This window comes from Oikopleura dioica, chromosome XSR, assembly GCF_907165135.1.
Source record: "Oikopleura dioica chromosome XSR, OKI2018_I68_1.0, whole genome shotgun sequence".
Lineage (NCBI taxonomy): Eukaryota > Metazoa > Chordata > Appendicularia > Copelata > Oikopleuridae > Oikopleura > Oikopleura dioica.
The window spans coordinates 7,102,280-7,125,616 of record NC_137294.1 but is presented as its reverse complement, the minus strand read 5'-3'; the positions used below and the strand labels follow the sequence as shown (position 1 = coordinate 7,125,616).

At 42.0% G+C, this 23,337-nt stretch overlaps 7 protein-coding genes across 8 annotated transcripts; all 7 read left to right on the top strand.

The window, feature by feature from the left end:
• The first annotated feature begins 144 nt into the window (after nucleotides 1-144).
• On the top strand, nucleotides 145-3,927 carry LOC145710438 (8-oxo-dGDP phosphatase NUDT18-like). Its single transcript, XM_081788194.1, has 12 exons — nucleotides 145-164; nucleotides 1,082-1,360; nucleotides 1,630-1,719; nucleotides 1,798-1,957; nucleotides 2,047-2,176; nucleotides 2,218-2,438; nucleotides 2,479-2,652; nucleotides 2,758-2,840; nucleotides 2,885-2,943; nucleotides 2,996-3,063; nucleotides 3,114-3,260; nucleotides 3,391-3,927. The coding sequence occupies exons 4-12, from the start codon at nucleotides 1,949-1,951 to the stop codon at nucleotides 3,481-3,483; spliced, it is 984 nt and encodes a 327-aa protein (XP_081644320.1). The 5' UTR covers nucleotides 145-164; nucleotides 1,082-1,360; nucleotides 1,630-1,719; nucleotides 1,798-1,948; the 3' UTR covers nucleotides 3,484-3,927.
• LOC145710436 (uncharacterized) lies at nucleotides 3,884-6,058 on the top strand. Its single transcript, XM_081788193.1, has 10 exons — nucleotides 3,884-4,150; nucleotides 4,195-4,345; nucleotides 4,387-4,459; nucleotides 4,501-4,612; nucleotides 4,653-4,763; nucleotides 4,808-5,133; nucleotides 5,179-5,403; nucleotides 5,492-5,544; nucleotides 5,590-5,846; nucleotides 5,890-6,058. The coding sequence occupies exons 1-10, from the start codon at nucleotides 3,965-3,967 to the stop codon at nucleotides 5,935-5,937; spliced, it is 1,542 nt and encodes a 513-aa protein (XP_081644319.1). The 5' UTR covers nucleotides 3,884-3,964; the 3' UTR covers nucleotides 5,938-6,058.
• Nucleotides 6,059-6,792: 734 nt separating this feature from the next.
• On the top strand, nucleotides 6,793-8,211 carry LOC145710439 (glutaredoxin-3-like). Its single transcript, XM_081788195.1, has 6 exons — nucleotides 6,793-6,965; nucleotides 7,072-7,422; nucleotides 7,474-7,709; nucleotides 7,753-7,834; nucleotides 7,905-8,027; nucleotides 8,071-8,211. Exons 1-6 carry the CDS (start codon nucleotides 6,824-6,826, stop codon nucleotides 8,121-8,123), a joined length of 987 nt encoding a protein of 328 aa, XP_081644321.1. The 5' UTR covers nucleotides 6,793-6,823; the 3' UTR covers nucleotides 8,124-8,211.
• On the top strand, nucleotides 8,209-11,478 carry LOC145710435 (helicase senataxin-like). The gene is made up of 7 exons (XM_081788192.1): nucleotides 8,209-9,360; nucleotides 9,401-9,763; nucleotides 9,829-10,117; nucleotides 10,292-10,502; nucleotides 10,577-10,742; nucleotides 10,787-11,061; nucleotides 11,102-11,478. Exons 1-7 carry the CDS (start codon nucleotides 8,280-8,282, stop codon nucleotides 11,339-11,341), a joined length of 2,625 nt encoding a protein of 874 aa, XP_081644318.1. The 5' UTR covers nucleotides 8,209-8,279; the 3' UTR covers nucleotides 11,342-11,478.
• A 28-nt stretch (nucleotides 11,479-11,506) lies between these two features.
• Nucleotides 11,507-13,855, top strand: LOC145710137 (uncharacterized). 2 transcript variants are annotated; one of them, XR_014135007.1, is made up of 4 exons: nucleotides 11,507-12,084; nucleotides 12,132-13,298; nucleotides 13,393-13,488; nucleotides 13,531-13,855. XR_014135007.1 is itself a non-coding variant. In XM_081787835.1 (3 exons), the coding sequence occupies exons 1-3, from the start codon at nucleotides 13,157-13,159 to the stop codon at nucleotides 13,683-13,685; spliced, it is 393 nt and encodes a 130-aa protein (XP_081643961.1). In that variant the 5' UTR covers nucleotides 12,958-13,156; the 3' UTR covers nucleotides 13,686-13,855. The 2 variants fall into 2 exon arrangements, 1 of the variants encoding a protein (XP_081643961.1); XM_081787835.1 differs by lacking the exon at nucleotides 11,507-12,084 and having other exon boundaries at nucleotides 12,958-13,298.
• A 28-nt stretch (nucleotides 13,856-13,883) lies between these two features.
• LOC145710136 (serine/threonine-protein kinase MRCK alpha-like) lies at nucleotides 13,884-21,053 on the top strand. The gene is made up of 19 exons (XM_081787834.1): nucleotides 13,884-13,965; nucleotides 14,453-14,767; nucleotides 14,824-15,045; nucleotides 15,150-15,538; nucleotides 15,619-16,463; nucleotides 16,509-16,784; nucleotides 16,828-16,962; nucleotides 17,061-17,239; nucleotides 17,333-17,542; nucleotides 17,927-18,351; nucleotides 18,393-18,543; nucleotides 18,587-18,731; nucleotides 18,775-18,879; nucleotides 19,010-19,235; nucleotides 19,276-19,349; nucleotides 19,394-19,559; nucleotides 19,613-19,912; nucleotides 19,956-20,101; nucleotides 20,143-21,053. Exons 1-19 carry the CDS (start codon nucleotides 13,908-13,910, stop codon nucleotides 20,222-20,224), a joined length of 4,449 nt encoding a protein of 1,482 aa, XP_081643960.1. The 5' UTR covers nucleotides 13,884-13,907; the 3' UTR covers nucleotides 20,225-21,053.
• Nucleotides 21,054-21,076: 23 nt separating this feature from the next.
• On the top strand, nucleotides 21,077-23,324 carry LOC145710135 (alpha-aminoadipic semialdehyde dehydrogenase-like). Its single transcript, XM_081787833.1, is given in 9 exon segments — nucleotides 21,077-21,162; nucleotides 21,336-21,423; nucleotides 21,475-21,588; nucleotides 21,628-21,951; nucleotides 21,992-22,277; nucleotides 22,378-22,565; nucleotides 22,711-22,872; nucleotides 22,917-23,079; nucleotides 23,082-23,324. Coding segments are annotated over 9 exon segments (1,536 nt in total). The 3' UTR covers nucleotides 23,207-23,324.
• The last annotated feature ends 13 nt before the right edge of the window (nucleotides 23,325-23,337 follow it).

The window sequence follows — 23,337 nt, the reverse complement described above, 5'->3', positions numbered from 1 at the left end:
CAGCTTTGATAACGATGGACATACTCGAGCTTGTTTACGCTCCCGCATTTGTCGAATCTCGAAATGTTTCTTGCTAATTGCTCACCACTTTTAAATTGAGAACGTTAATTGAGAAGATATGGGTGCGAAGGAGATTCCTTGGTCCCGTAAGACCATTACGTAACGTAAGTTCTGAGCCTTCCATTTTATAATAGTGAGAATATTCGACGGTGAAGGGGCTGTGATGTGAGTAGACTGAAACTGATAATCTCAGAGAGACACAACCTCTTCCAAACTCGTGATATTCTCGCTCGTAGCGATCGGGGAATCTGGTTTCGATAAATTCTATATCCCCGTACTCCGAATGAGCCGCAATCGAGAAATCTTGGTGCTTACCATTTCATATCCATTTCTATCAGAATCAAGAGAGTATCTTTATTTGAAAGACTAACATATCAGGACGGTGGAAGAAGTTTAAAATCTTGTAGACATAATTATAAAAATATTGAGGGTGTTTTTATGGCGGATGTCTTCTATTTGAAGTAAGCTTTTTTTTCAAAAGTAAAAAGTTTTGTTAAATAGGCACTAACAGTAGTTGGGATAACACAAGACTTGAGAATTTGGACTGAGCGTGATCAAGCTTTTCACTATAAAAACTTCCCATTTCTGAAAGACTCTGAGTAGCGAACAGTTTCCGTGAACGTGGGACAGCTGGAAAGGTCGCTAGGATTCGATTGAAGTTTAGTGCTCAAGCGTGAGATTTCAAGAATAGTTACATCGTTCGCCTCAAAACTAAAAAAAAACGAGAAAAAGAGAAGAGATTTGAAAACAGCTCTCATGATTCACGCGAGGCTACCTCGAGAGCGACAAACTTTATAGGAGAGTCGGATCTGGGTTAGAAAAATTATGAATGAAATGGGCAGCTATCGATAGTCTGTGCGTGAAGTTTACTACTCAGATATTCAGCGCCTCTTTTATACGACGTGTGGGCTCAGCCGTTCTCCTTACTAGAGCGCCCACACAGTTCACATTCACAGACTTTGGTCGATGGTTGTGAGAATCCGAAGTTCAAACTTGAGAATTTGAAGCTCGTTTTGTTTAGAGATACGGTACGGCGGCTGTGCTAGCCACCGACCGACATTTGGATCGGAATGAAATCGGACTGAAACGGGAACTGTGGCAGCTGGGAATTACGATCTACGCCCAGAATACACAGAATATCCTGCAACTTAAACTAGACCGATGACGAGCAAGACTAGTCAAGGAACTACCACCTCGGCCATAACTATTGTCGAGAAAGAGTCAAAGACAGTCGAAAATGTTCGAAAATGGGATGCAAGAGGAGCTTTGCTGGGTCATCCGGGGCCATCCCCTCCCTTCGGTAAGAATCTTATGTCAAATATCAATTTCGGAGACTAGCGGATATGCTCCATCAATAAGAGTATTTAATCTTCCGTGTACAATTAATTAGTCGAGCCGTTGATCAAATAAACCTTTCTGGACATTTTTTCGCGGAAGCGTTCTATTCCTCCAGCACTATAAAGTTCACTGGCTTTGTTTTATTTCTTTGTTTTCCCGTTAGCGGGTAAAATATTCAAAATGTTCATAAATTAATCATGCTATTGAGTAGATATGATAATTTGTTTTCAGAAGTATCCAGCGTAAAAAGCACTTCTTCCGGTGAAGCGATACTTCGTCAAGATGAAAAAGCCCCCGAGAATTCCAATGTTATTCCTGGAGGTAAGTTTCCGCCTAGAGAACGTTTGCAAAGACAGTTGTCTTTACATGTGTACTATTTCACTCACTCGTTTGGTTCAGAGGGCTTGGGAGACTTTTCAACAGAAGACTTCGGAGAACGCGTACAGATTTTCGATAAGCGCAGGATTGGAAATGTTTCGTATGTTGTGCGCGCCATAATCCAGGAGACTCTTCCCGATCAAAAACAGACTCGACCACGCGGAAATATTTGATGATACAGGTTTGACGGAGCGTAGCTATCAATGCAGAACATATAGAACATATCACTCGTGGCGCAAGTCAAACAAGAATAACTAAAGTTTTCATTAGGAGTCGAAAGAGTCCTGTCGAGAAAAATGGTACCTGCCGGCGGGAACCGTTCATCACAAAGAGTCGTTGGACGAAGCTGCTGTTCGAATCGTCAAGGAAGAGTCCGGCATCATAGCAAAGACGAATTCAGGTTAGCAACGAAGGAGGAAATTTTCAAAATTTTAGCGTTAGTTCTTATGGTGGAAGAAATCGGTCCGTTTTGGCTGAGATTTACTTTTACGATGGAAGTTGTCGATGGAGACCTGAAGATCGTAGAAGACTCTTTCAGTATGCGCTCCCAGTTTTTGGCAGAAGACGCGATTCGCACGATGGCGTCTAAGGACCAACTCCGTGATGTTGACATGATGAGAGCGCTCAATGTCGCCCGCAAAGTCAAACGCAAGCTCCCAAAAGTATGAGCCTGGATTAACGCTCTGCTCAAATTTCGTATAGATCGATTCAGCTCTCGGCAACTACAAATGGAGCATGCTCAAAATACAAGACATTCCACACAAGTTCATCTCCATCAGAGCATGTTTCGTTTTCAAGAATGACGAGAGCAAATACTGGGTCCTCCAAAATCGAAAAACACTTGGCTTGCCGAATCTCCCTGGCTGGGGTGCACTGGTAAGCAAAAATAGGAATCAGGTGGAAGCATGAGAAAGCGATAAATCAAGCTCGTGTTACGTAGAATGAACATTATGGGAGCATAGTCTAATTAAACTGATTCAGGATCAGAAATGTCTCCATGCGATTGTTTTCAAGTTTCTCGTGGGAGTTTTTAAAAAAGAAAATCTTCACTGGTATTCATACAAGTGGGTATCGAGTGCACTCGTGTAGAGTAGAGAATCATTTCTAGGACGATGGGAGTGACTTGCGTTGAGCACAAGAAAGCGGAATCTGCACACGACCCGCAAGGTGAAACATCAAACCATTAGAATAATAAGAACATCAAATTGGTTTGATTAAGGCTTGCGGCTCACAGTTCTATTCCGAATTCTAAAAGACGAGCACGCAGCTGCCAGAAAACAGAAAAATGTAAATCAGAAAATATATTTATGGGCGGTTCTCTAGCTGTGCATTTTTAGGACTACCCAGATGTGAAGTCAACCACATATGTTTGGGAGGAGCTGCAGGATATCTCCTCTGCCGAGGCGCTTTCAGAGATCTTCAAGAGTCCAAATATTTTGCCCCCGCTTCATTCGCCAGTGCTCATCAAAATCGGTTACGCCGCGGTAAGACCGTAATTTGCACACGATCGATAAAGTACATACATATCCAAATAAAGCCAGTTATATTATTATCTACCTGGGGTGCAGTTTCTCCCTCTTTCGTCGGAGACAGAGATCTTACACGCTCATTTAGAATGATCAGTATCAGAGTCTCATCCATCTGGACACCTGGCACTCAAACCCGCTTTTCTCCACGTCTTATGGCAAAGGCAAAAAAGCTCTCTAATTGATCTTGACCGATGTTCATAGTTTTGCACCATTTAACAAACCAAATAGCAAATTTCCCTATTTCACAAAAATGCTTACCAAATCTTTATCTTCTTTTGACCGTATATCTCATATTTTCACAAACTTGCGCATTAGTTCACTGTTCCCAAGTTCAAGGGCTCAACTTTATTTGCTAGTATTAGAAATACTGTATTACCCGATCTTGAATTAGCAGCGTCTGTAAATCAGATCTTCGCTACACTTGGTTCATATTTTCTTTTTCTATTTGTGTTAACCCTCCACGCATTCTCAGTTTTGTTCAGTACATTACTATTTTAGAAATTTATATGATTCGTAAGCCACCTAAGTTTATTCTACCTATACTGAAACTTTTGCCATTTGTTACCTCATTTAGATGGTATGACTTATACCGTATAAGTGCTAGTATATTCGCCATTTCAAAGCATTTTTCACTTTGAAATTTCAGACTTTAAAATGATATGAATATTATGCAGCACGGCCCGAGCCATCGCGCTGTGGAGTATGCTAAAGCAATGGCTCCGGATCCCTTCCCACAGGACAGATTAGACTTCCAGAAACGCGGTTTCCTCGATAAACAATACGAAGAGCTTGAACCCTTGCGATGCGAAGACAAGCGCCACAACGGCTACTGCAACTGCGTTCATGTAATTTCCGAGAATGTTAAAAACGCGTCTTATCTTCGATTTAGCGCTTTATCATCTCCAGTGGAGACGTCCCTAGCGCAGATAACTTCTACATGGGGCAACGAGACAACTGCCAGCAGTCTGCTATCGAGCGCTTCCGGCGAATAATAAGTATTCACAACGAAGCACACAATTTGAAGAACACTAGGAATCCTGGTAATAATTCTTTCTATTACCTCCGCTCAATTACCGTTCAGTGGCAGGGCGAAAGTACTCAGAGGCGTTTAGCGAGTTTGTGACTGTCCACAAGAAGGAACTTACCCAAAACAAGTATGTCTATTTCTGCCTTAATTTATTAGTTTTCTGCTCAGACTTTGCAAGAAAGCGATCACAAAAGTTCTCCACTGCTCTTTGAACTTCCTCTATCGCGATCAGAATAACAACAAGCGTCGAGTCCCTCGCATTGAAGAACTTCACGGCAAGGTAAACTCATCTACTCTTCAAGACTTCAGTTAACGTTCAGCGATGCTGCGATAAAGAGTGTCTATCTCGTGTGATACGCGAGAATGAAACCCTTATCCGGGGTCTTCTTCAGGAAATGGAGAATAATCAAGCTAACGAGACGAAGCGAAAAGTAACACAGATTCTATCGAAGCATTGATGAGCATTTTCTTGTAGGTTTTTTACCAGCTAAGAAGAAATTCTCTTTGTCTCAAAGCAATCGGCGAGATAACTGGGCAGTCGAAAGCGACGCTGAACTCACTCAACTCGAAAGAGCCAACGGATGCGATAACCCACAAGCTGAAAGACATTCGAAAGACAAGCAACCGGACCCAAACCATAGTTGTGAAGCCAGAGCCAGGCGTCCCTGAGGCGCCTCTTTATCCATCTGTGGCTCAGGCACCTGCTGATCCGATAGTACGAGCGCCAACGACTTCTAACTGCTTGAAGGCTCCTTTTATACCCACCGCACTTTCTCCGACCGTTCAAAATAATCTTCAGAGGTAAACTCTCCTTTCCGATCACAGTTCAATAACAGAGTCTACCAGGAAGAGTGTTATCACCCAAATCACCACTGGATCGTCCAGCGATGATGAGGACATTCGCGCAAGCGTTCCAACCGCCGCTCCTCGCGATAGATTAGAGGGCATTTCTGATTCTCGGGAAGTTCCTCCCATCACTTTTCCGCCACATTTTTATCCTCCGCATTTTTACGGTTCGCCGAATATTATATCGCCAAGTATCTGCCCAGAAATCAGTCCCGGTATTCGAAGGAATGTTCCAAATCTTACTTACCAGGGATACCGCCTATCTGTTACTTAAGTTTTCTTAACAGCTGCAAGGTATTTGAAACAGAAAAAGCCCGTCGTTGAAGACTGCTCTTTGCCCCGGGAAGAGAAAAAAACAGATGCCAGGTTAGCTCTACATTTTTAAGTTTTATCAGAAGAATATAAATTAAGGTCTTGCGCCGATAGACGGCAAAGAATCTCCTTCCTACAAAGGAAAGTCTTCATTACTCGAGTATTCCGCGCTCAGAAAGCCTACAGAAGATCCTCTTTGGCTGAAGATTGATACTGGAATATCTCCTCTAAAAAAGCCTCTGCCTGTGAATCCGATTGAAAATTCGGAAGAGAACTCACGGAAAATTCGGGGAGAATTCGAGGAGACACGTACTCCGAAGACGATAGATATAAACACTCCGAGTTTCAAACCGAAAGTCAGTTTCGTTTTCCCACTAGCCTAGCCCAACACTATTTCAGGCGGAGAACAACACTCCATCAATTTTCAACTATCCCGACACACACTAGTCGTCGGGTACGATCTCTACACTTCACGATAATACAATTAATTGTTGCAGCGCTGTAAAAGTTCAAATTGTACATATTTCAGTTTTAGATGAAAAATTTCCGAAGAAAAATCGCGCACTTCCCCCTTGTCCTCCTCTATTCAGTCTTTCCGTAGCCTTTTGGTTTGTTATATTCGATTTTTGACGCCCGTCTAAGAATTAGACGAATCATACCCTTTCATAAGTGCTGATGAATGTACAGTCACTCGTTCTGTAGAATGTCTAGAATAGATTGTGCATGGCAGTTATTCTTTCTTCCTTTATTGAATATAGTTAACAAAAAGACTTGTTTTCATATTCAATGAGCTCTGCACAACCCAACCCTGACAACGGTTTCTATTATTACTCAATCAGTTTTTTAAAGATTAGATATTCAGCTTCTCATTTTAAGTTTATTATATCTTCATAACGTTTTACCTGTTTTCCGATGAAATAGAAGGAGCACTTTTCAGTTTAAACGATTCCGCTAAAATCCTCATTTTCTCTTTGCTTCTTTGTTCATGCTATAATTCTATCTTTCGCCTTTAGTCACTTTCGAAAATATTTAATTTAATCATTCTCGATGCGTAGAACTGCTCTTTATTAATTTTACCTTTTTCAAGTTAATCTAAGCCAATTCTTCCGACATAATCGTAATACTTCATAAGTTTTTTCCAGCTTCATTTTCCATACCATTCAATTATTCAAATGTATTTTTCTGACAATATACGACGATTTGGTCAAAAGTTCAACGCTCGTCGTCTCTTATTCTTTTCGAAAGATGAAATGCAAATCGCAATAATAAAATTGATGATTAGCAATACGAAATGGAGAGTAAAAGTTGAGAGGTTCAACTTTGGTATATCAGAATGACTGTGGTCGATGTTAAGTCAAGTGCAGATTTTGACGTTTTGGCGCAAGGGTTTTTAGTTGTTCACTTCTGGGCAGATTGGGCTGAACAGTGCAAACAAATTGATACTGTATTGGCCGCCCTGCAGCAGATCCATCAGCAGGAACAGTTCATCATGTGATTGATTTTCTTTTTGTGTTTTCTGTTTTCTTCCTTGATTTCAAATGAAATTTAATAAGATTTTACGTTAATTGAACTAGGATAAGAAAGCTACTTTTGCACGTTGTGAAGCGGAGGCTGTTGATGAGGTTGCCAAGAGATTTCAAATCTCGGCCGTTCCTACCTGTGTCCTTATTGTGAAAGGAGTCGAGGTTGCAAGAGTTAACGGGGCGGATCCAGCTCAGCTGACCGCTGCTGTCGCCAAATACCTAGCTGCGCCGAAAGGGGCCGATGAACCAAACCCCACACACAAATCAGAGTCAGGAGAAACGCTCACTCAGAGACTTCATAGACTCACACACAAGTCGGGGATTGTGTTGTTCATGAAGGGTATTCCATCTGAGCCAAAATGCAAATTCTCTCGCGCTACAATGGAGCTTTTGAATCAAGTTCAATCTGGTAAATCCACTGTAAATCCACACATTTGAATTAACGCAAGACGCCACGTAGACTTTCTTTCGAACAAAGACTTCTCTTCGTTTAATATTCTGAAAGATGAGGATGTTCGACAAGGAATAAAGGAATATTCGAAGTGGCCTACATTTCCGCAGCTGTACATCAATGGAGATCTTGTAGGTGGTCTTGATGTAATGAAGGAAATGCATGAAGAAGGAGAACTTTTGGAATCAATTGAATCCGCCAATTCCCTCAACACAAAGCTCAAGTGGCTTACCCATAAATCTCCAGTAACTGAGAACGTAACGATTTACTTTGACCTTATTCTCTTAGGTCGTGCTTTTTATGAAGGGAAGTCCAAACGAACCTAAGTGCGGTTTTTCGAGAAAAATGATTGCTCTCCTCCAGGAAGCCTGTAAGTGCTATTTATTCTATGGCAGGATGGCTCATTCTTCAATCGTTATCCTTGTTAAAGAGATTTCAAGGTCTCGACTTCGATCATTTCGATATTTTGTCTGATGAAACTGTTCGCCAAGAGTTGAAAACGTACTCCAAATGGCCCACTTACCCCCAGCTCTACAATAAAGGCGAACTTGTTGGCGGTTTAGGTAAATCTTAAATCATGAACCCGGTTTTTTTATTTTACTAAAGATGTCTGTGTCGAGCTTCACGAAAACGGAGAATTGAGCGATTTAGGAAAATAAATACTTCTGTCGAAAAAGATTAAGTTATGCCATGGAAGTTCACAACATTTCTGTTCAGCATACTCGCTGTATTTTGAGCTTCGCAAATCAACTGTGACATGTCAATGCAATATCTTGAAAAACGTGCAATACTCACTCGTTCTGTGAAAGAATGTTATGCTGTCGCAAGTTGGAACGCTAACTCTGATCAAGCGGAGAGCTGTTTTCCGACATGGTGCCTTGCTCCTGTCCCGCTCGCAGAGTGCCGCTCTTTCCCAAAATGTTTTTCCTAATGATCCAGAAGATCTGACAAATTACTACGATCAACCTGCATTGAGACAGTTCACGGAGCAGTGGCTCAAAAAATCGCCGCCAAAATTCGCAGGAAAAAGACCAAAAGAAGGAAAAAAGCTCGTTTTTGATCCACCAGTCACTCGCTTGTCTATCCCGAAGTTTCCCACTGCGTTCAAAAATGAAAAGACTTACATCTCGTCCGGACAGTCGGAAACGTATAGAAAAATCTTCCAAAATTTGTACAGTGCCGCGATGTTTGAGTATAAAAACTTGGTGAAAGAAGAGCTTGAAATGGGCATTTCGCAGCATAGTGGTCCGGAAGCTGGGAAAACGGCGAGTTCGAGACCGCTTTTTGAATTGGAGAAGAGAGGCTTGGCTGCATTCGGACTTTCGATAAATAAAAACTTCACTCTTCCATCAGATTCGAGCTCAGTTGGTCTGACCAGGACGAAGAACGGCCAAGTTGCGATTGAGCTTACACGCAATATCGAAGAGTACGGACCATTACTGTGCAAGGGCTTCAAACCTGGCGATAGAGTTTTACTAAAAGTGGCGAGAAGCCTTTTCGCGAATTCAAAAGATTCCCGCGAATGCGAGAACCATGAAAATGACCCGTCAGTGACGTGCGAACTCTTAAAAATTTCGCCTTCTCTCATCCAGTTGGAATTTATCGACGAGTTGCCATTTTTCATCAACCAAGAGTTTTCGACCGTTGACGGCTGTGGCGCTGAATTTTTCATTTGTAGGACAGCTCGAGCAGACGAGCAATGGAAATTCGTCCGACATTTGCAAAATATTGTCGATTCAGAGAAATTAGAAATCAAGACGTTCCCAAATGGTCCTCTCCCGTATTTGTTAAATCGATGGAACAAAAGGTTGCCATCATTTTCCGAAAACATCGCCGACAAGTCAGACTCTTGGCCGTTTTCAGTTGAGAAGAAAAATGTAAAGAACAAACATCTAGGTAATTAAAAGCCGCTGACGATGATAAACTATTTTTGTAGTGTTGGACCGAAGTCAAATGAAAGCTATTGACGCCACTGTCAAAATGGTTGATCACGATGACCTGGATCACGGTCCAATAACGATCATCCACGGACCTCCCGGGACAGGCAAAACAACCGTTGTCGCCGAAGCAGTTTATCAAATAACGCTCAAGTTTCCAGACAAACGTATTCTAGTTGTTGGGCCGTCTCACGCAGCCACAGACAACATATGCTTGGCGCTAGGAAAATACCTTGGGAAGAATGAGATCTTCCGTTACGGACGGGTGAGCAAAGTAACCGACGAGGCAGTGACTCAATTCATGCCAGCCATGGACTCTAAGCGATTGGAGATCGTTATGCAGCGGACGAAACGTTTATTAGGCTAGGCATCTTGACTACTCTCTACTTATGTTGATTCTAAGAACCATTATCGAGCCTGTTTGAAGACAACGCAAAGACATTTCAGTCAACAGAAGAGTCTTTCCAGTTCGATCAAGCTGATCTTAAGCGCCAGTTACAGCAAATATCGAATCAATTACACCGCGGGCGAATTCAATCACTGAAGGACAAAAGAATTGTATGCTCAGTTTTGGGTGCCTGTGTTCGCATGTCATCATCCAACTCAACCATCATCCACAAAGAAATAAAACGCGGAAGTTTCGATATTATAGTTTTCGAGGAAGGCGGCTTCGTGACACTCGCCGAGGCGTTGGAAATTCTTCCCTATTTCGAAAGGTGAAAGAAATATTCTATAAGTGGGATCCTCTGCGGAGAAAAAGTCGTAACAGTAAAAAGTATCTTCTCAAATCGCATTGATGAATAATTGTAACACATGTGCATGCAGAAGACTCGTTATAATTTTATTAAGGTCAATTTGCCGTCTTCTGATCGTATAAATGTATACTTTAGTTGCATTGTTGCGGGTGATCACCTGCAGCTGCCGCCCGTTGTAAAAACAGAGGAAGCCAAACGGCTTGGTTATGACAAGAGTTTCATGGAATACGTTGTAGAGAAGCTCCCTTCGCGCCATTTTCTGCTAGAGACACAATATAGATCGCACTTCATGATCTCTGGCTGGAGCAGCCGGGTATTATACGAATCGAGGCTAAAAGCGGGAAGGAATGTTTTCATTATTCACTATCAGTGGGGTTGCCTCAATTCCGAAATTTTACCTTTTTATGAAAACTACAAAGGCGCAATAAAAATATACGTCTTGGTGATAGCTACGAAGAAGGTTGTTCTACTCTCAGAAACAATCCCCTAATTTGGCTTGATCACGCGGGTCTAGGCTACAACGAAGGTCATGACGACGTTCCAGACTCTCACGAAAGTTATCATAATGAGCACGAGGCGAAACTCGGTAGGGACTGCTGATTCTTATTGTTAGAAAAAGGTTCTGTTCAGTCGCCCGAATGTATGATCACTTTCGGAATAAAATGGGCATTCCAGAGTCAGAAATCGGAATTATCTCTTGCTACTGGGCTCAAGTGGCTCACATTCGCCAGTCGCTGGAAGAAATTGATCCTAATTATGCCTCTGCCACCGTTCGGACAATTGATGGCTACCAGGGAAAAGAAAAGGACGTAATTATTGTCTCAATGGCTCGCTCGAATTTATCCTGGGATCTCGGAATGATGGACGATGTGCGGCGAATTAATGTTGCAATTACTCGTGCGAAAGTAGGCAGCAAAAGATAACCCTTGCTTACCATTCCTTCAGAGACACTGTTGCTTGATCGGAGATTCACAGACTTTCAGCTATGACGAAAATTACGAAATCTTGCTAAAAGGACTGAAGAAAAAGAATTGTGTCATTTCGCTGCGTAACTTTCAGCAAAAGATGGACGAAGAAGGATTCGATTTCGGGCCAGTAGAAATCGAGCAAAAATTTGCTGAGCAACGCAGAATACGTAGGGAAGAGCGTTACAGGGAAAAGTCAGGAAATATAATGTCTGTGTGAATTGCTTAGATTCTGTACTAGTATTGTGCTAATGCTGCTGCTGTCTGTCTAGTCTTTTGAATTTTAAGAATCGGCCTTAACTTTCGGCGCTACATTAATTGTTTCGGGAGCTGCCGAATACCTCTATTTATTTTAAACACATTTGAATTCATGCGTTTTCAGAATGACTCTCCTCAACAGAGTGGACGCAATCGATGCTCAGATCGAGCATTTGAAATCGTTTTTAACAGAAAACGAGGAGACGACTGCTGTATCGGAAGAGGAACTCCAAATGATCATGGAAGATAGTAAAACTATTTCCGAGTTAAAATCCAGAATGGAAAAGCTCAAGAACTCAAATGTTTATGGAAAGGGATCAAACTCTTGTTAATTGCGCTGTAAAGGCAACAATTGACAATCCCTTATGAGAGGCGTTGAAGATCTTCTTAAAAAACGTGTTGAGCTAGAACTAAAGGCAGAAGCCTCACAGTGTGCTTGTGAGGTGCTTAAAACTATAAAGATAGTTGAGTCGCGACTCCCAGCGTCGTATGGAGATACGACCCTACTCGAGAAAACGAAGATATTTGCTGACATCAAAAAGTTTACTAAAGAAATTGAAGACGGGAATTTTATGAAAGCACGAGTCGTCCAAACATTTCTCAGCAGAGTCGAAAGTCTGAATCCAATTATTCTAGCGAACGAGGCCTGGCAGCAGTCACTTATTCAAGAAGAAGATCGAATCGGCTTTTTCAATAAGAATCAAGGTAAAGTTAACTCAATCTTGTCCGGAACCAAATAATGATCCTTTTAGTTGTCGAGTCGATGCTTCATTTGGAAAAATTGGACGCTCTTCTTTTAAATCTTTCGAACTCTATCGTCGATTTCATTCAATCTGGACCGATTTTGTTCGAAGAGGGATTTATCAAAAGAAGTGAAAATGAATGTTTCGCTGGAAAGCTCAACTCGTTATCAAAGTTTATGTTACATTTACAGAGCCAGTCGATTTCGTTCTCAGAAGATCAAACATTAAAACTGGAGAACTACATCGTCGATTCAATTTTGCGGCCAAGTATTCCACTCGAAAGTGACGAAGACGACGAGTCCTTTGCTGACGTCAAGGAGTTATTTGAGCTTTCGCTGAAAATCTCTTCCAACTTCAAAAAGATCCCCGAAATGGTGCAAAATCTTTCGAACGCTCTTACGGAAAAGTCTTCTTCCAGGCTCCTCGCTCGGTATCGCCGGATCCTGTCTACCGGCGATTTTATGTCCACCGTCACGCCTTCTTCACAAAAACGTTACCTTTCTCACAAAAGCACGACTAACTCCTCGAAGACTCTCTCCCTTTCGACATCACTCAAGCTACAGAATCCGGAATCGCCAATTTCACCTTTTTGCGCGCAAGGATGGCTCATTATGCTAAAGAGCCCCAATGTCTCTCCAAGGATTATTCAGCTTTACAAGGTCTTTGTGCTGAACAGATTTTCCATCCAACTTGCTGAGAACTTGGAATACGTAAATGTTCTCTCTAACGATATTGACTGGTTCATTGGGTGTTTGGCTCGTTTGCAACTTGCCAAGAAAACGGTTTCATTTTTTTTCTAATGAAGATAGCAATCTCGGATTAATAGTTTTCAATAAAAACCGCTGCTTCAGAATTCATCAGAAAGCTTGACTGTAGCTCGTGCATCCTTTGACCAAGTACTTTCCCTGAAGGCCTTGCTAGCTCGTTTCGAAAAGCACCATCTAGATAAAATCGAAGTGCAAATCGACTCCCTAATAGACGATAAACTACGTCTTGTCAGCAAAATAGAAGAGCAAGATAGCTTGGAGGAGCTGATGTGCTCAGTCTCAGACGTCAAATCTATTTTGAGCTCGTTAGACGCGCAACTCGACCCGTACCTCGCCCCGGTGACAAAACGCAAGCTCCTTGAGAGGTCATCTATCTATTTCATCAATAAAATCACCGGCGCAATTCTAGGTGAGTCGTCTTTTTGTGTAAAGCCACTCACCTAGTAGAGACTTTTTATTCACGGCTTGTATCTCAAGAGAGTTACTTAAAATTTATTTTGTAGAGGAGGAGGATATTGCTGTCGATGCATGTACACCTCTAGATGCATTTATTAACAAACTTTCGGATTTACCTGGCTATCCCGCCACAAACGCTGAAGGTAAACTTAGAAAGTTAATTGCAAATGACCAGTTATTATTAGATTTGCGATTTATATTGCGTTCCTCACTGTCAGACATTCTTGGTGTTTGGAAAGCTGGCGACATTAGCCTCTCTGCTAATGCCGTTCGAGGGCTCATAAGAGCGCTTTTCTCGAACACAACGAAGAGAAGTAATGCTCTGCAGCAAATAGTTTGAAAATATCCACTTTCTGTAGAATATCTCTTGATGGAACTGTCCACTGCTTCATAATTCTATCCCTACCGTTATCGATTTACTCGATTTTAACGAAATGTGCAATAATCTTTTTCACTTCAAAAAATAGTTCCGTTTCTAGAACTTCGCAAAACGTCAGCTTGTTTTTGTCTACTTAACATCAGTTTACGAGTTTTATTTTTTAGGCATGAACAAATTCGGTTGATGGCGGACATGAAAAGCCAGCCTCCAGACGTTCGCAATAAGCTCTTAGAGCAACTTCGTAAGTACATTTTAAAGTATCGAATAAGTATCTCCTTAGTTTAAGGGGGGGGGTCGACGAGAATTTTTTCAGGGGTGATCTCGCTTGTACTCATAGTCTGGATATGAAACTTATATTTTTGGAATCTACAGATTCTCCTAAATCTTTTGAGCCTAAAATCATTTGATAAAAATGAGATTTAGAGGGTAAAATTAGGAAAAATGTAAAAAAAATGACCATTTTTGGTGCATTTTCGCGAAAATGGCCCCACTTTGATGGGATTTTTGACCGATTTTTTCTGGCCAAATTTTTTTCTACTTTTCGCCGGTTAATTTTTTCAACCCTTTTCTATTCGCCACTAAATTCAGATTTCGCCTATCTTATCAGGTTTTCTCCCATTTTTGGTCACGGAAATCCCGATTCTCGTCGACCCGCCCCTTAAATCTTATACATATTATAACTTATATACTTATATAATATAAAACTTATACTATCAAGAATATTTCAGTATTTAACCCACCGGAAAATGACGACGACTCGGTTACTCTTGATACGTTACTTGATGGGTTCGACGTTCTGGTCAACGAGTTGCAGAACTCGACTCTTCGCCGTGAAAGACAATGTGTCAATTTCCTGGAGAAGTTTAAGCCCTTTGTCCAGAGAGTGTCGGAATTAAGAATGCGGAAGTCAGACTTCGAACATCTGAAAACAATTGGACGCGGCGCTTTTGGCGAAGTGGCTGTCGTTCGTCAAAAGGCTAGTGGAACTATTTACGCGATGAAATCACTCTGCAAATGGCATATGCTCGAAAAACTAGGAAAAGGTTCATTCGCATTATTTGTTGTCTTAGTTGTCTTCAGCTAAGGAATCATTGAAAAGATATTGCTTGCTTCCGCGAAGAAAGAAACGTTCTAGTCCGAGCAAAGTCTCCTTGGATAACATCGCTACATTATGCGTTCCAGGACTCATCCCGTTTGTACCTGATCATGGAATATTATCCTGGAGGCGATCTCGTCACACGCCTTTCTAAGTCTGACTATCATTTTCCAGAGGACGAAGTGCGCTTCTACGTCTGCGAAATGATTGTTGCTATAGGAAAGGGTCGATCAAAGTAAAAGAGCATTGTCTTGAAACCAATAATTTATCCACCTAATCTCGTTTACTGACTAAAGTGATTAATTTGGCCAGGACGACCCTTGTCTAAGATTATCTACATTCGTTAAGCTTTGCCCATCGTGACATCAAACCAGAGAATATCTTGATATCGAGCGACGGTCACATTTGCCTGGCAGATTTCGGAAGTTGTCTAAAAATCGACCCGGATGGATTTGTAAGGTCTAATGCTTCCGTCGGTACGCCAGATTATATTTCCCCGGAAGTCCTCCAGACTTACGAGAAAGGTGGGGAATGCTATGGAAAAGAATGCGACTGGTGGTCTCTTGGAGTCAGTATGTACGAAATGCTCTTCGCAGATACTCCCTTTTACGCTGAAAGTCTCGTGGAAACATATGCTCAGATTATGGACCATGCTGAAAAATTCGCATTTCCGAGTCCAGATGAGGGCATTGTAGCCTCAGAAAACGCGAAAGATTTAATTTGCAAGGAAGGTCTCATTTCTATTTCAATATGCTCTCCGTTTATCATTTATCAAAAAATAGTGATAAGATATGGGACCCGCATAAGCTCATTTGCGATAGATCCGTCCGTCTCGGAAAGAATGGCCTTTCTGACTTTCGAGAGCATCCCTTTTTCGCGGGCATCGAATGGGAGACTATCCGCGACCAAGTTCCGCCTTACATTCCTGAAATTGAGTCACCAACTGATACTTCGAACTTCCCGGATCAGCTTGAAGAATACCGAATAATTAAAGATCCACCTCCAACCGGAAATAACATCTTTACTGGCAAACACCTTCCCTTTGTCGGCTTTACTTACACGAAGTCATCACGCTTGTCTGGCAACACCTTATCGAGTGCAGCCGCTGAAAACAGCAGCCAAGAAAAATCTTTGTCTACCGCTCCAGTTCCTGCTCCTCGAAAGAAAGAAGAGCCTCAAGATGAGGAGATCCGAAAAGAACTGCAATCGCTAAAAGAAGCCTACAACTTTCAAACCAAAGAACTTGCATCTGCAATGGAGAAGATTGATCAGATCGCAGCAGAAAATGCCAATAGAAAATTAGCTGCTATTGAGAAAAGTGAAGAAACTGAACGCCTCAAGATTTTCCTTGACAAGTTGGAAAGGGAAAATGCCACCTTGAAGTCTAACTTAGAAAAAGTCGCGGCGGAACAGAAGGTGTCTGACGTCTTCTCCAGTCGTCTTGACAGTCTTCATGACGAGTTAGAAGAGTCCCAAGCTCTGCATTTGGAAAAAGATGCCCATATCGAGCAACTTACCTCCCAATTTGAGTCTGTATCTGAAGAGCTATCGTCAAAAAAAGACGGAGAAACAATCCAACGTCAGCGGATAGCTTCACTCGAAAGAGAAGTCAATGGACTTGAATCACAAATCACCAGCTTGAGGTTCATAAATAAACCTTTCCAAAAATTAACACGCTTTTCTTATAGACTTGACGATGAGAATCGTGAAGGCTGGGAGAGCTACCTGCGAAGCATAACCAAATGGGTGAGAGACGAAAAGGATGCAAGAAATTATCTGGAAGTTTTGGCAGAAAAGATGGGCGAGGAACTCGAAGCATTGCGTCGGGCCAGAGATGCCCAAGTTCCATTACAGCAGCATTTGAACTCATGCGAAACATCACCTAGAGATGGCAGTGATCGGGAAAGATGGCAAACTTTACGAAATTCGAAGAAAAAACAAGCAAAAATACTAGAAATCGAGAGGTAAGTGTGAATTTACGATGACAAAGAGTAACTGGTTCTTTAGCACACTTCGAGATGAAATTACCCAGCGCGAAAACTTGTCCAAGGATCTTGCACAAGAGCGCGCGCATTCTCACGAACTCGCTCAAGAGCTACAGCAAGCTAGGTACGAGCTAGATTGTCTCAAAAGAACAAATAGGAAAGGTTAACAAAGTCATCCTGCTCATAAATATTCATTGAGTCTTTCGAGCTCTCCTAACAAGAAATCTAACTAACTTAACAAAAAACCTGCTACAGTCTAACCTGCATGCCTGCTGATCAACGGTCAGACTGCTCAGACTCACGCTCGGATCCGCATGTCCAAAGTACGGCGTCTTCAAGTATTTCTCAGAAGGGTATGGACTCAAACAGAAGTGGAGGCCCCCAGACGATCGTGTCAGAAGTAACCGACCCATCCCTTTACCGAATTCCATCAGCCACGGTTACTCACTTTCGTAACCCTCATCTCTTTAGTCTAACTCGCTTAACGTTTAAACAAGTCATTGATTAAGGAGTAACCCTTATCTCTGTTTCTGGTCGGCCATCCCCGATGAAGTCAACGAAGTCACAGAAATCAGCAGCGACACCGCACAATCATGAATTTGTTGTGAAGACGTATCAAGAACCTGTTCCTTGTCTTCAATGCGGTACTTTCATGCTCGGCCAGTATCGACAAGGCATTATCTGTGAAAATTGCGAGTTTCCCTGCCATTACAGCTGTGCTAAAAATGTGCCAAAAGGTAGGCTCCGCGACCGATACCGAGCACTTTCCCACCAGGGGATTCTCGAGGAAACTAGAAATAAAACTAAAGAGATGGAAGCCATGGAGCTAAAGCACGAAAGTTCGCTTTTGAGCTCGCCTCCAAAGAGGCGCTCTGTCGCCTCCTCTTTCTGGAGCCATCTCGGTTTCTCACCTAAAACCGTGAAGCGATTCCAAAGAAAGTAAACTTCCACTTGTATATCCATTTTTGCACATATATTCATTTCTATTTATTCTGTTACCAATAAATGCACTATTTTTCTAAATCTTTAAAGCGAGTATACTTTTATCGATTTCGAAAAAGTATGAGCTCGACCAATTGCCATAAATGAGTTTTGTTTCTGGTGTTGATGAAAATTTGTAGTCTGCCCTCTGCCAAGAGAGGACCTGGATCGTCGACCAATAGGACTCCACACACTCGATATACATCGCAGTACTGGTACTGCTTACGAGGGTCGTCTTTGGCTCCCAAAACCCCAAGGAGTTAAGAAGGGCTGGCTAAAATGCTTTGGGGCGATTACTGGTAATCGTTTCTTCGTGTTTATCGTTTCAGAAGAGCGCAAGGCGCCTCTCGTCAACTGCCAGGCAGCATTCTCGTTTGATCTCCGTGAAGAGTGTTTCTCTGTCGAGACAGTGCGCCCTGAAGATGCAATTCACGCCAACAAAAAAGAAATAGAGTCAATTTTTCGCCTTCGATCCACCTCAGTTCACCGCACCACTTCCATCACACACCCTGTCCTTACATTTTCGATACTCATGAAGTGCCAGAATTCATCCGAAAAGCAAAAGGCAGGAAAACTGTCCTTTCAAATGATCTTATTTTTTATTAGTGGATTGACTATCTTTCGAAAGTCAACAAAACTTTGAAGCATTCCCTTCCGCCGCCAGTGTTCAGTCTACTCGAAGCATATGACCCGTCCCTTATCCTCATTAAGACTATGATAACTGCCGACATTATTAGTAAAGATCGAATCATACTTGGTAAGATTGCGCTGACATCCAAAAATACCATGTCGATTAATAGGTACAGAAGACGGTCTCTACTGCATGGATCTAAAGCGTCATGACTTCGTTAAAATCATGGAGAAAAAAGTCCTTAATGTTCAAGTCTCAAAAAACCACAGAGTGAAAATCATTGTTGTGATATCTGGGAATCGCCGCGCGATTCGGTACGACCCCGAAATGTCTTGATTATTCTAAAATTATTTGTAGCGTTTTGCCTCTCAAGGCTGCTGCTGAACCACTCAAATTTGCTAAAGACACTGTAAAGCTCGACCAAACTCGTGGAGCATCATTGATATCAATCACTGCTGTAAGGCAAATGTTAATAGTAGCTTAGAATTCATTTTAACCCATTATTTTTGAAATCGCTTACTAAACAAGACTCTTGTTACAAGAGTTTAATTTCGAATAGATCTAAAAACGCAATCATTAACCTTATCGAAAGTACAAGCTCTCTGTCGCTTGTAATAGCAGCCAGGAAGACACTTTTCTGCTATGAGGTCACGGTTGACGAAAAAGAAGCATTATCCGTAAAGCACAAACAAGAGATTGCGCTTGATTACATTCCGCAAAACCTTCACCAATCGGATGGTAGCCCAGTAATAGTTGTCGGGTCAACTTTGGGATATTCGAACTATATTGTCGCCTGGGTCACTTTATTACTGCCTCAAGTATGCCTCACCAAAAGATTACTTGCTTAAATTATTTTAGGACAACGCTACTTTTACAAATAATCAAAACCGTCCGAAACATCTGTTGAGCGTAAAACAAGATTCCGCAATGAGGTTCGAATGATTTTTGATTTATTTGCCAGTAAGCATCATTTTAGCACGTTGCTCGAAAACAAACTGCTTCAGCAACCTATGGATGCTCTATGCTCTGTTGATCTTGGCGTTGAGCAGAAAGAGCATCTTCTATGCTTTAGCAAGTTTGGAATTTATGTGAATTACGATGGCGAACGTTCACGTCAATCAGAAATCATGTGGCCATCGGAGGTAATCCCAGTCGCTCCTTGGATAAATAATAATTATTACCATAAAATTTATAGCCTCGGTTCATTTGCTGTCACTCTCCTCCAGAAAACAAGCCGCCAGTTCTGATATGCTACATGGACAATTCTATAGAACTGTATGATGTTTATTCCGGCCAGTGGATTCAATCCATAGCATGTCGTCGTCTTCGACCATTGAACACAGATGGCAGTTTATCGTGCATGGAGACTGACACACGTCGTCTTCTTTTGTTATCAAACCCGAGCGAGAAAATCGAGGACAACGAGCACTGGATAGAGCTTCCTTTGCAATTCAACCCTGCTTTACATAAACGACAGCTTGTTAAAAAATCTAAGGTAAAAGCAAGCTAGAAAAGATATGTTGCTACTCCTTTCTTAGGTTTCTTTCGAGTTCAAAGTACCAGACTCAACGCAAAAGAAACTGGCGTCGAAAATGCGTGACCCTGTGCAGCGAAAGATTTTGATATCTGGCCCTGTCACTGACACGTTTCAACACTTGGAGCATATGGACCCGGCTGACCAAACGTATGACAGTGCGAAGAGATTTCCTTTGACGTTTGATTTAGGTGCTCACTTACACAATCGACGTCTAGCCTTGCTAGAACGGCAAGTTCGAGCGATGTTGCGATGGTGAATATTGACCTGTGAAAATAAGCACCAGAACTTGCACTTTGCAGTCTTTGAGTCCTCACCTTCTTCACTTCTTTCTCACTTCAACACATTCACTTCACATCCTGTATCAGTTCACTCGCTTCAACTTATATTTACCTCATCTATTGGCCTTTAAGTTTCCTCTGTGCATTTCTTCTCAACTTAGAACGCGCACAAAATACCCCCGTAACGTACTGTCCTCACGAGCACAAAATAATAAAAAAGACACCGAGCCACTTGATAATTTATCTTTAAAAGTACTAGGACTTTTGGTATGATTAAAAGTTCAAAGAAAAAAGTTCAACACTCGTATGCTCTTATCGATTGGCATTCTCGTTCATGTCACCTAAAGTTTTAAAAAGCCAAACTACGGATAAAAAATTGGACGATTTCGACAACGCACAGTATTTCCTTAGCTCAAGCGCAGATGCATAAATGATTTATCGCCCCTTGATTCTTCAAGGGGAGTGCTTGAATGTTCAAAGCTAAACCGCCCTGGTGAGAAATCTGAATCACTAGGGTAATGCAAAACTACCAACGCGATGTCGCAGTTGTCCCTTGTGTGCCCAAATGCCCTCCGCCTTATAAAAATGCATTTTTAAACACGCTCGGTAGCTCGATCCGACTCGATAGCTTATTTTACTCGAGAAAGGCCCTCTTCTTAACCTTGACAACGTACTAATCCCATCTTCCGTACTGAAACCACGAGAGTCGACATCAACAAAAGCTACCTTTCTTCTGTTCGCAAGTAGCTACGTTTTCGATATGCAACAATCATTTCTTTTATTATTTTGATTTTCCCAAATACGCGTTACACCGCCTTGAACCACCCATAGCTTCAAATTAAGAATGAGCGAGTTTCTGGTTGACGAGCAAGAGTACGACTGGCTACGCCGGCTTGGGATCGAGCAGACTACGCTAGGATACTTTGATGGGAAAGGGGTCATGAATATTCACAGTATCGATAAAGAAATTAAAGCCTAAGTTATAATTGCGACTTTGCTCGCGCTGGCCTATTGATAAACAAGCGAGACTGGCAGCGTTGAGTTTTTCTTTTCACTTGTAAATATTTTTAAAATGTATGATTTTATTGACACCTGTTTTTGAGAGAATGGAAAAAAGGAAGCGGAGAGTTGCAGTCATCTATTTCTCCCATAAATGGCAGACCGATAGCTCAGATATACACCGCGACAAAGGTGATTTTCTCGATTACCTTCAAAAGTTAAACCAAATTTGACGCTAATTAGGACGACTACGATGCTACTGTTGCCGCCGCTAAAGAGGCTTTTAAAGTCTGGCGTAATGTGCCTGCACCGAAGCGCGGCGAGATTGTCCGTCAAATCGGCGAAGAGCTCCGAAAAGTAAAAGAGAACTTCATTTAAGGAGATTGACTTGTTCAGTATATTGAGCTGCTGGGGAAACTTGAAGCACTAGAGATAGGCAAGACTGTGGTTGAAGGGAGAGGCGAGGTACAAGAGTTCGTTGACATCTGTGACTATGCTGTCGGTATGTCAAGACAATTACCCGGACAAGTGCTTCCCTCTGAGCGTGAGGGACACGATTTGCAGGAGAGATGGAATCCGCTTGGATTAGTCGGTGTCATTAGCGCCTTTAATTTTCCAATCGCTGTGTATGGATGGAACGCAGCAATAGCTTTGATAACCGGAAATTGCGTTATTTGGAAGCCCTCACCCACAGCCATTATCTCGACAATTGCTACTCAGGTTCGCTCTATCTATCTTTAGGCTATTTTTATTGTCATAGAATATCATCCAACGCGTGTTTGAACGGAACAATCTTCCAAAAGCGATCTGTACGCTTGTTTGCGGCGGTGCGGAAATTGGAGATGCGATAGCAAAGGATTCCCGAATCAACTTGGTGAGCTTTACTGGCTCTACCGCTGTAGGAAGAGAAGTGGGTGCTACTGTTCAACGAAGATTTGGTCGTGTTTTGCTTGAACTTGGTGGAAACAACGCCGCGATTATCAATCATGATGCTGATGTTGAAATGGTTGTTCGGTCAGCTTTATTTGCTGCAGTTGGCACTCAAGATCACGGGTTAAATATCAGTTCTTGCGAAAATTATGTAATTGAGCCTCTTAGCGAAGAGGATAAAAAAGGAAGCTAATTATTTTCTCAACCCAAAAATAGGCCAGCGATGCACTTCGCTTAGACGTCTTTTTGTTCATCACCAGTTGTACCAGACAGTATTAGAGCGATTAGTCAAAGCCTACCCAAAAGTGCGGATTGGGTCCCCTCTCGAAGAAAATACAATGTACGGTCCGATGCATAATAAAAGAGGCGTCGAGCTCTATCAGAAGACTGTCAAAGAAGCCAAGGCAAGTTCTTTTCATTTGCGGAATCGATTTGAATATTTTATCTTTTAATATTAGACACTGGGAACTCTGGCTGAGACTCAGCCTCTGAGTGATAGGTCTCCTCTTATTCGCTCTCTTTTGAAACATTTGTTAATAAATTATTAAGGCATTAGGTGGAAAGATCGAATACGGTGGCGAAGTAATCGATAGCGATGGCTTCTATGTGCAGCCAACAATAGTCAGTGGTCTTGCGCACGATTCGGAACTGGTCATGAGGGAGTCCTTTTGCCCAGTTTTATATGTAATGCCGTTTGATAATTTGGATCAGGTGATAAAGAATTTTCGATCAGAGAATGACTCGAAATTCCAAAGGTTATCGAATGGAACAACGAAGTCGAAGCAGGCCTGAGCTCCTCATTGTTCACAAGTAACATTACGGACTTATTCAAGTGGCTCGGACCGAACGGTGCTGACACTGGCATCGTAAACGTTAACTGCCCAACCAATGGGGCCGAGATCGGAGGCGCTTTCGGGGGAACAAGGCGACAGGCTGGGGCAGAGAAGCTGGATCTGACTCCTGGAAACAGTACATGAGAAGAAGTACATGCACAATTAACTTTTCCAAGCAACTTCCACTGGCTCAAGGCATAAAGTTCGAATAAGTTTAGTACTCTTGTAAAAAATAGTTTCATTTTCATCCTGATTACGCACTGCCCAAGTTGATTCCAAAGTTCATTGATTATGCTTTAATATTCTTCACATGACACTGTGCAATTCGCTTACGAACATTCCT

Excerpts from the sequence above, each read along its gene's own strand:
- LOC145710438 (XM_081788194.1), top strand. Across the intron at positions 2,653-2,757 it reads TCCCTGGCTGGGGTGCACTG|GATCAGAAATGTCTCCATGC; the intron begins GTAAGCAAAAAT and ends AAACTGATTCAG. Across the intron at positions 2,944-2,995 it reads ATCTGCACACGACCCGCAAG|GCTTGCGGCTCACAGTTCTA; the intron begins GTGAAACATCAA and ends GGTTTGATTAAG.
- LOC145710137 (XM_081787835.1), top strand. The coding sequence starts at position 13,157 with ATGTGCTCAGTCTCAGACGTCAAATCTATTTTGAGCTCGTTAGACGCG. Across the intron at positions 13,299-13,392 it reads AATCACCGGCGCAATTCTAG|AGGAGGAGGATATTGCTGTC; the intron begins GTGAGTCGTCTT and ends TTTATTTTGTAG. Across the intron at positions 13,489-13,530 it reads TCCCGCCACAAACGCTGAAG|ATTTGCGATTTATATTGCGT; the intron begins GTAAACTTAGAA and ends AGTTATTATTAG.
- LOC145710439 (XM_081788195.1), top strand. The coding sequence starts at position 6,824 with ATGACTGTGGTCGATGTTAAGTCAAGTGCAGATTTTGACGTTTTGGCG. Across the intron at positions 7,423-7,473 it reads TTTGAATCAAGTTCAATCTG|ACTTTCTTTCGAACAAAGAC; the intron begins GTAAATCCACTG and ends GACGCCACGTAG. Across the intron at positions 7,710-7,752 it reads GGCTTACCCATAAATCTCCA|GTCGTGCTTTTTATGAAGGG; the intron begins GTAACTGAGAAC and ends TTATTCTCTTAG.
- LOC145710436 (XM_081788193.1), top strand. The coding sequence starts at position 3,965 with ATGAATATTATGCAGCACGGCCCGAGCCATCGCGCTGTGGAGTATGCT. Across the intron at positions 5,545-5,589 it reads GAGAAAAAAACAGATGCCAG|GTCTTGCGCCGATAGACGGC; the intron begins GTTAGCTCTACA and ends ATATAAATTAAG. Across the intron at positions 5,847-5,889 it reads CTCCGAGTTTCAAACCGAAA|GCGGAGAACAACACTCCATC; the intron begins GTCAGTTTCGTT and ends ACACTATTTCAG.
- LOC145710435 (XM_081788192.1), top strand. The coding sequence starts at position 8,280 with ATGCTGTCGCAAGTTGGAACGCTAACTCTGATCAAGCGGAGAGCTGTT. Across the intron at positions 9,361-9,400 it reads TGTAAAGAACAAACATCTAG|TGTTGGACCGAAGTCAAATG; the intron begins GTAATTAAAAGC and ends CTATTTTTGTAG. Across the intron at positions 10,118-10,291 it reads ATTCTTCCCTATTTCGAAAG|TTGCATTGTTGCGGGTGATC; the intron begins GTGAAAGAAATA and ends TGTATACTTTAG.
- LOC145710136 (XM_081787834.1), top strand. The coding sequence starts at position 13,908 with ATGGCGGACATGAAAAGCCAGCCTCCAGACGTTCGCAATAAGCTCTTA. Across the intron at positions 17,543-17,926 it reads TGCTAAAAATGTGCCAAAAG|TCTGCCCTCTGCCAAGAGAG; the intron begins GTAGGCTCCGCG and ends GAAAATTTGTAG. Across the intron at positions 18,352-18,392 it reads ATTCATCCGAAAAGCAAAAG|TGGATTGACTATCTTTCGAA; the intron begins GCAGGAAAACTG and ends ATTTTTTATTAG.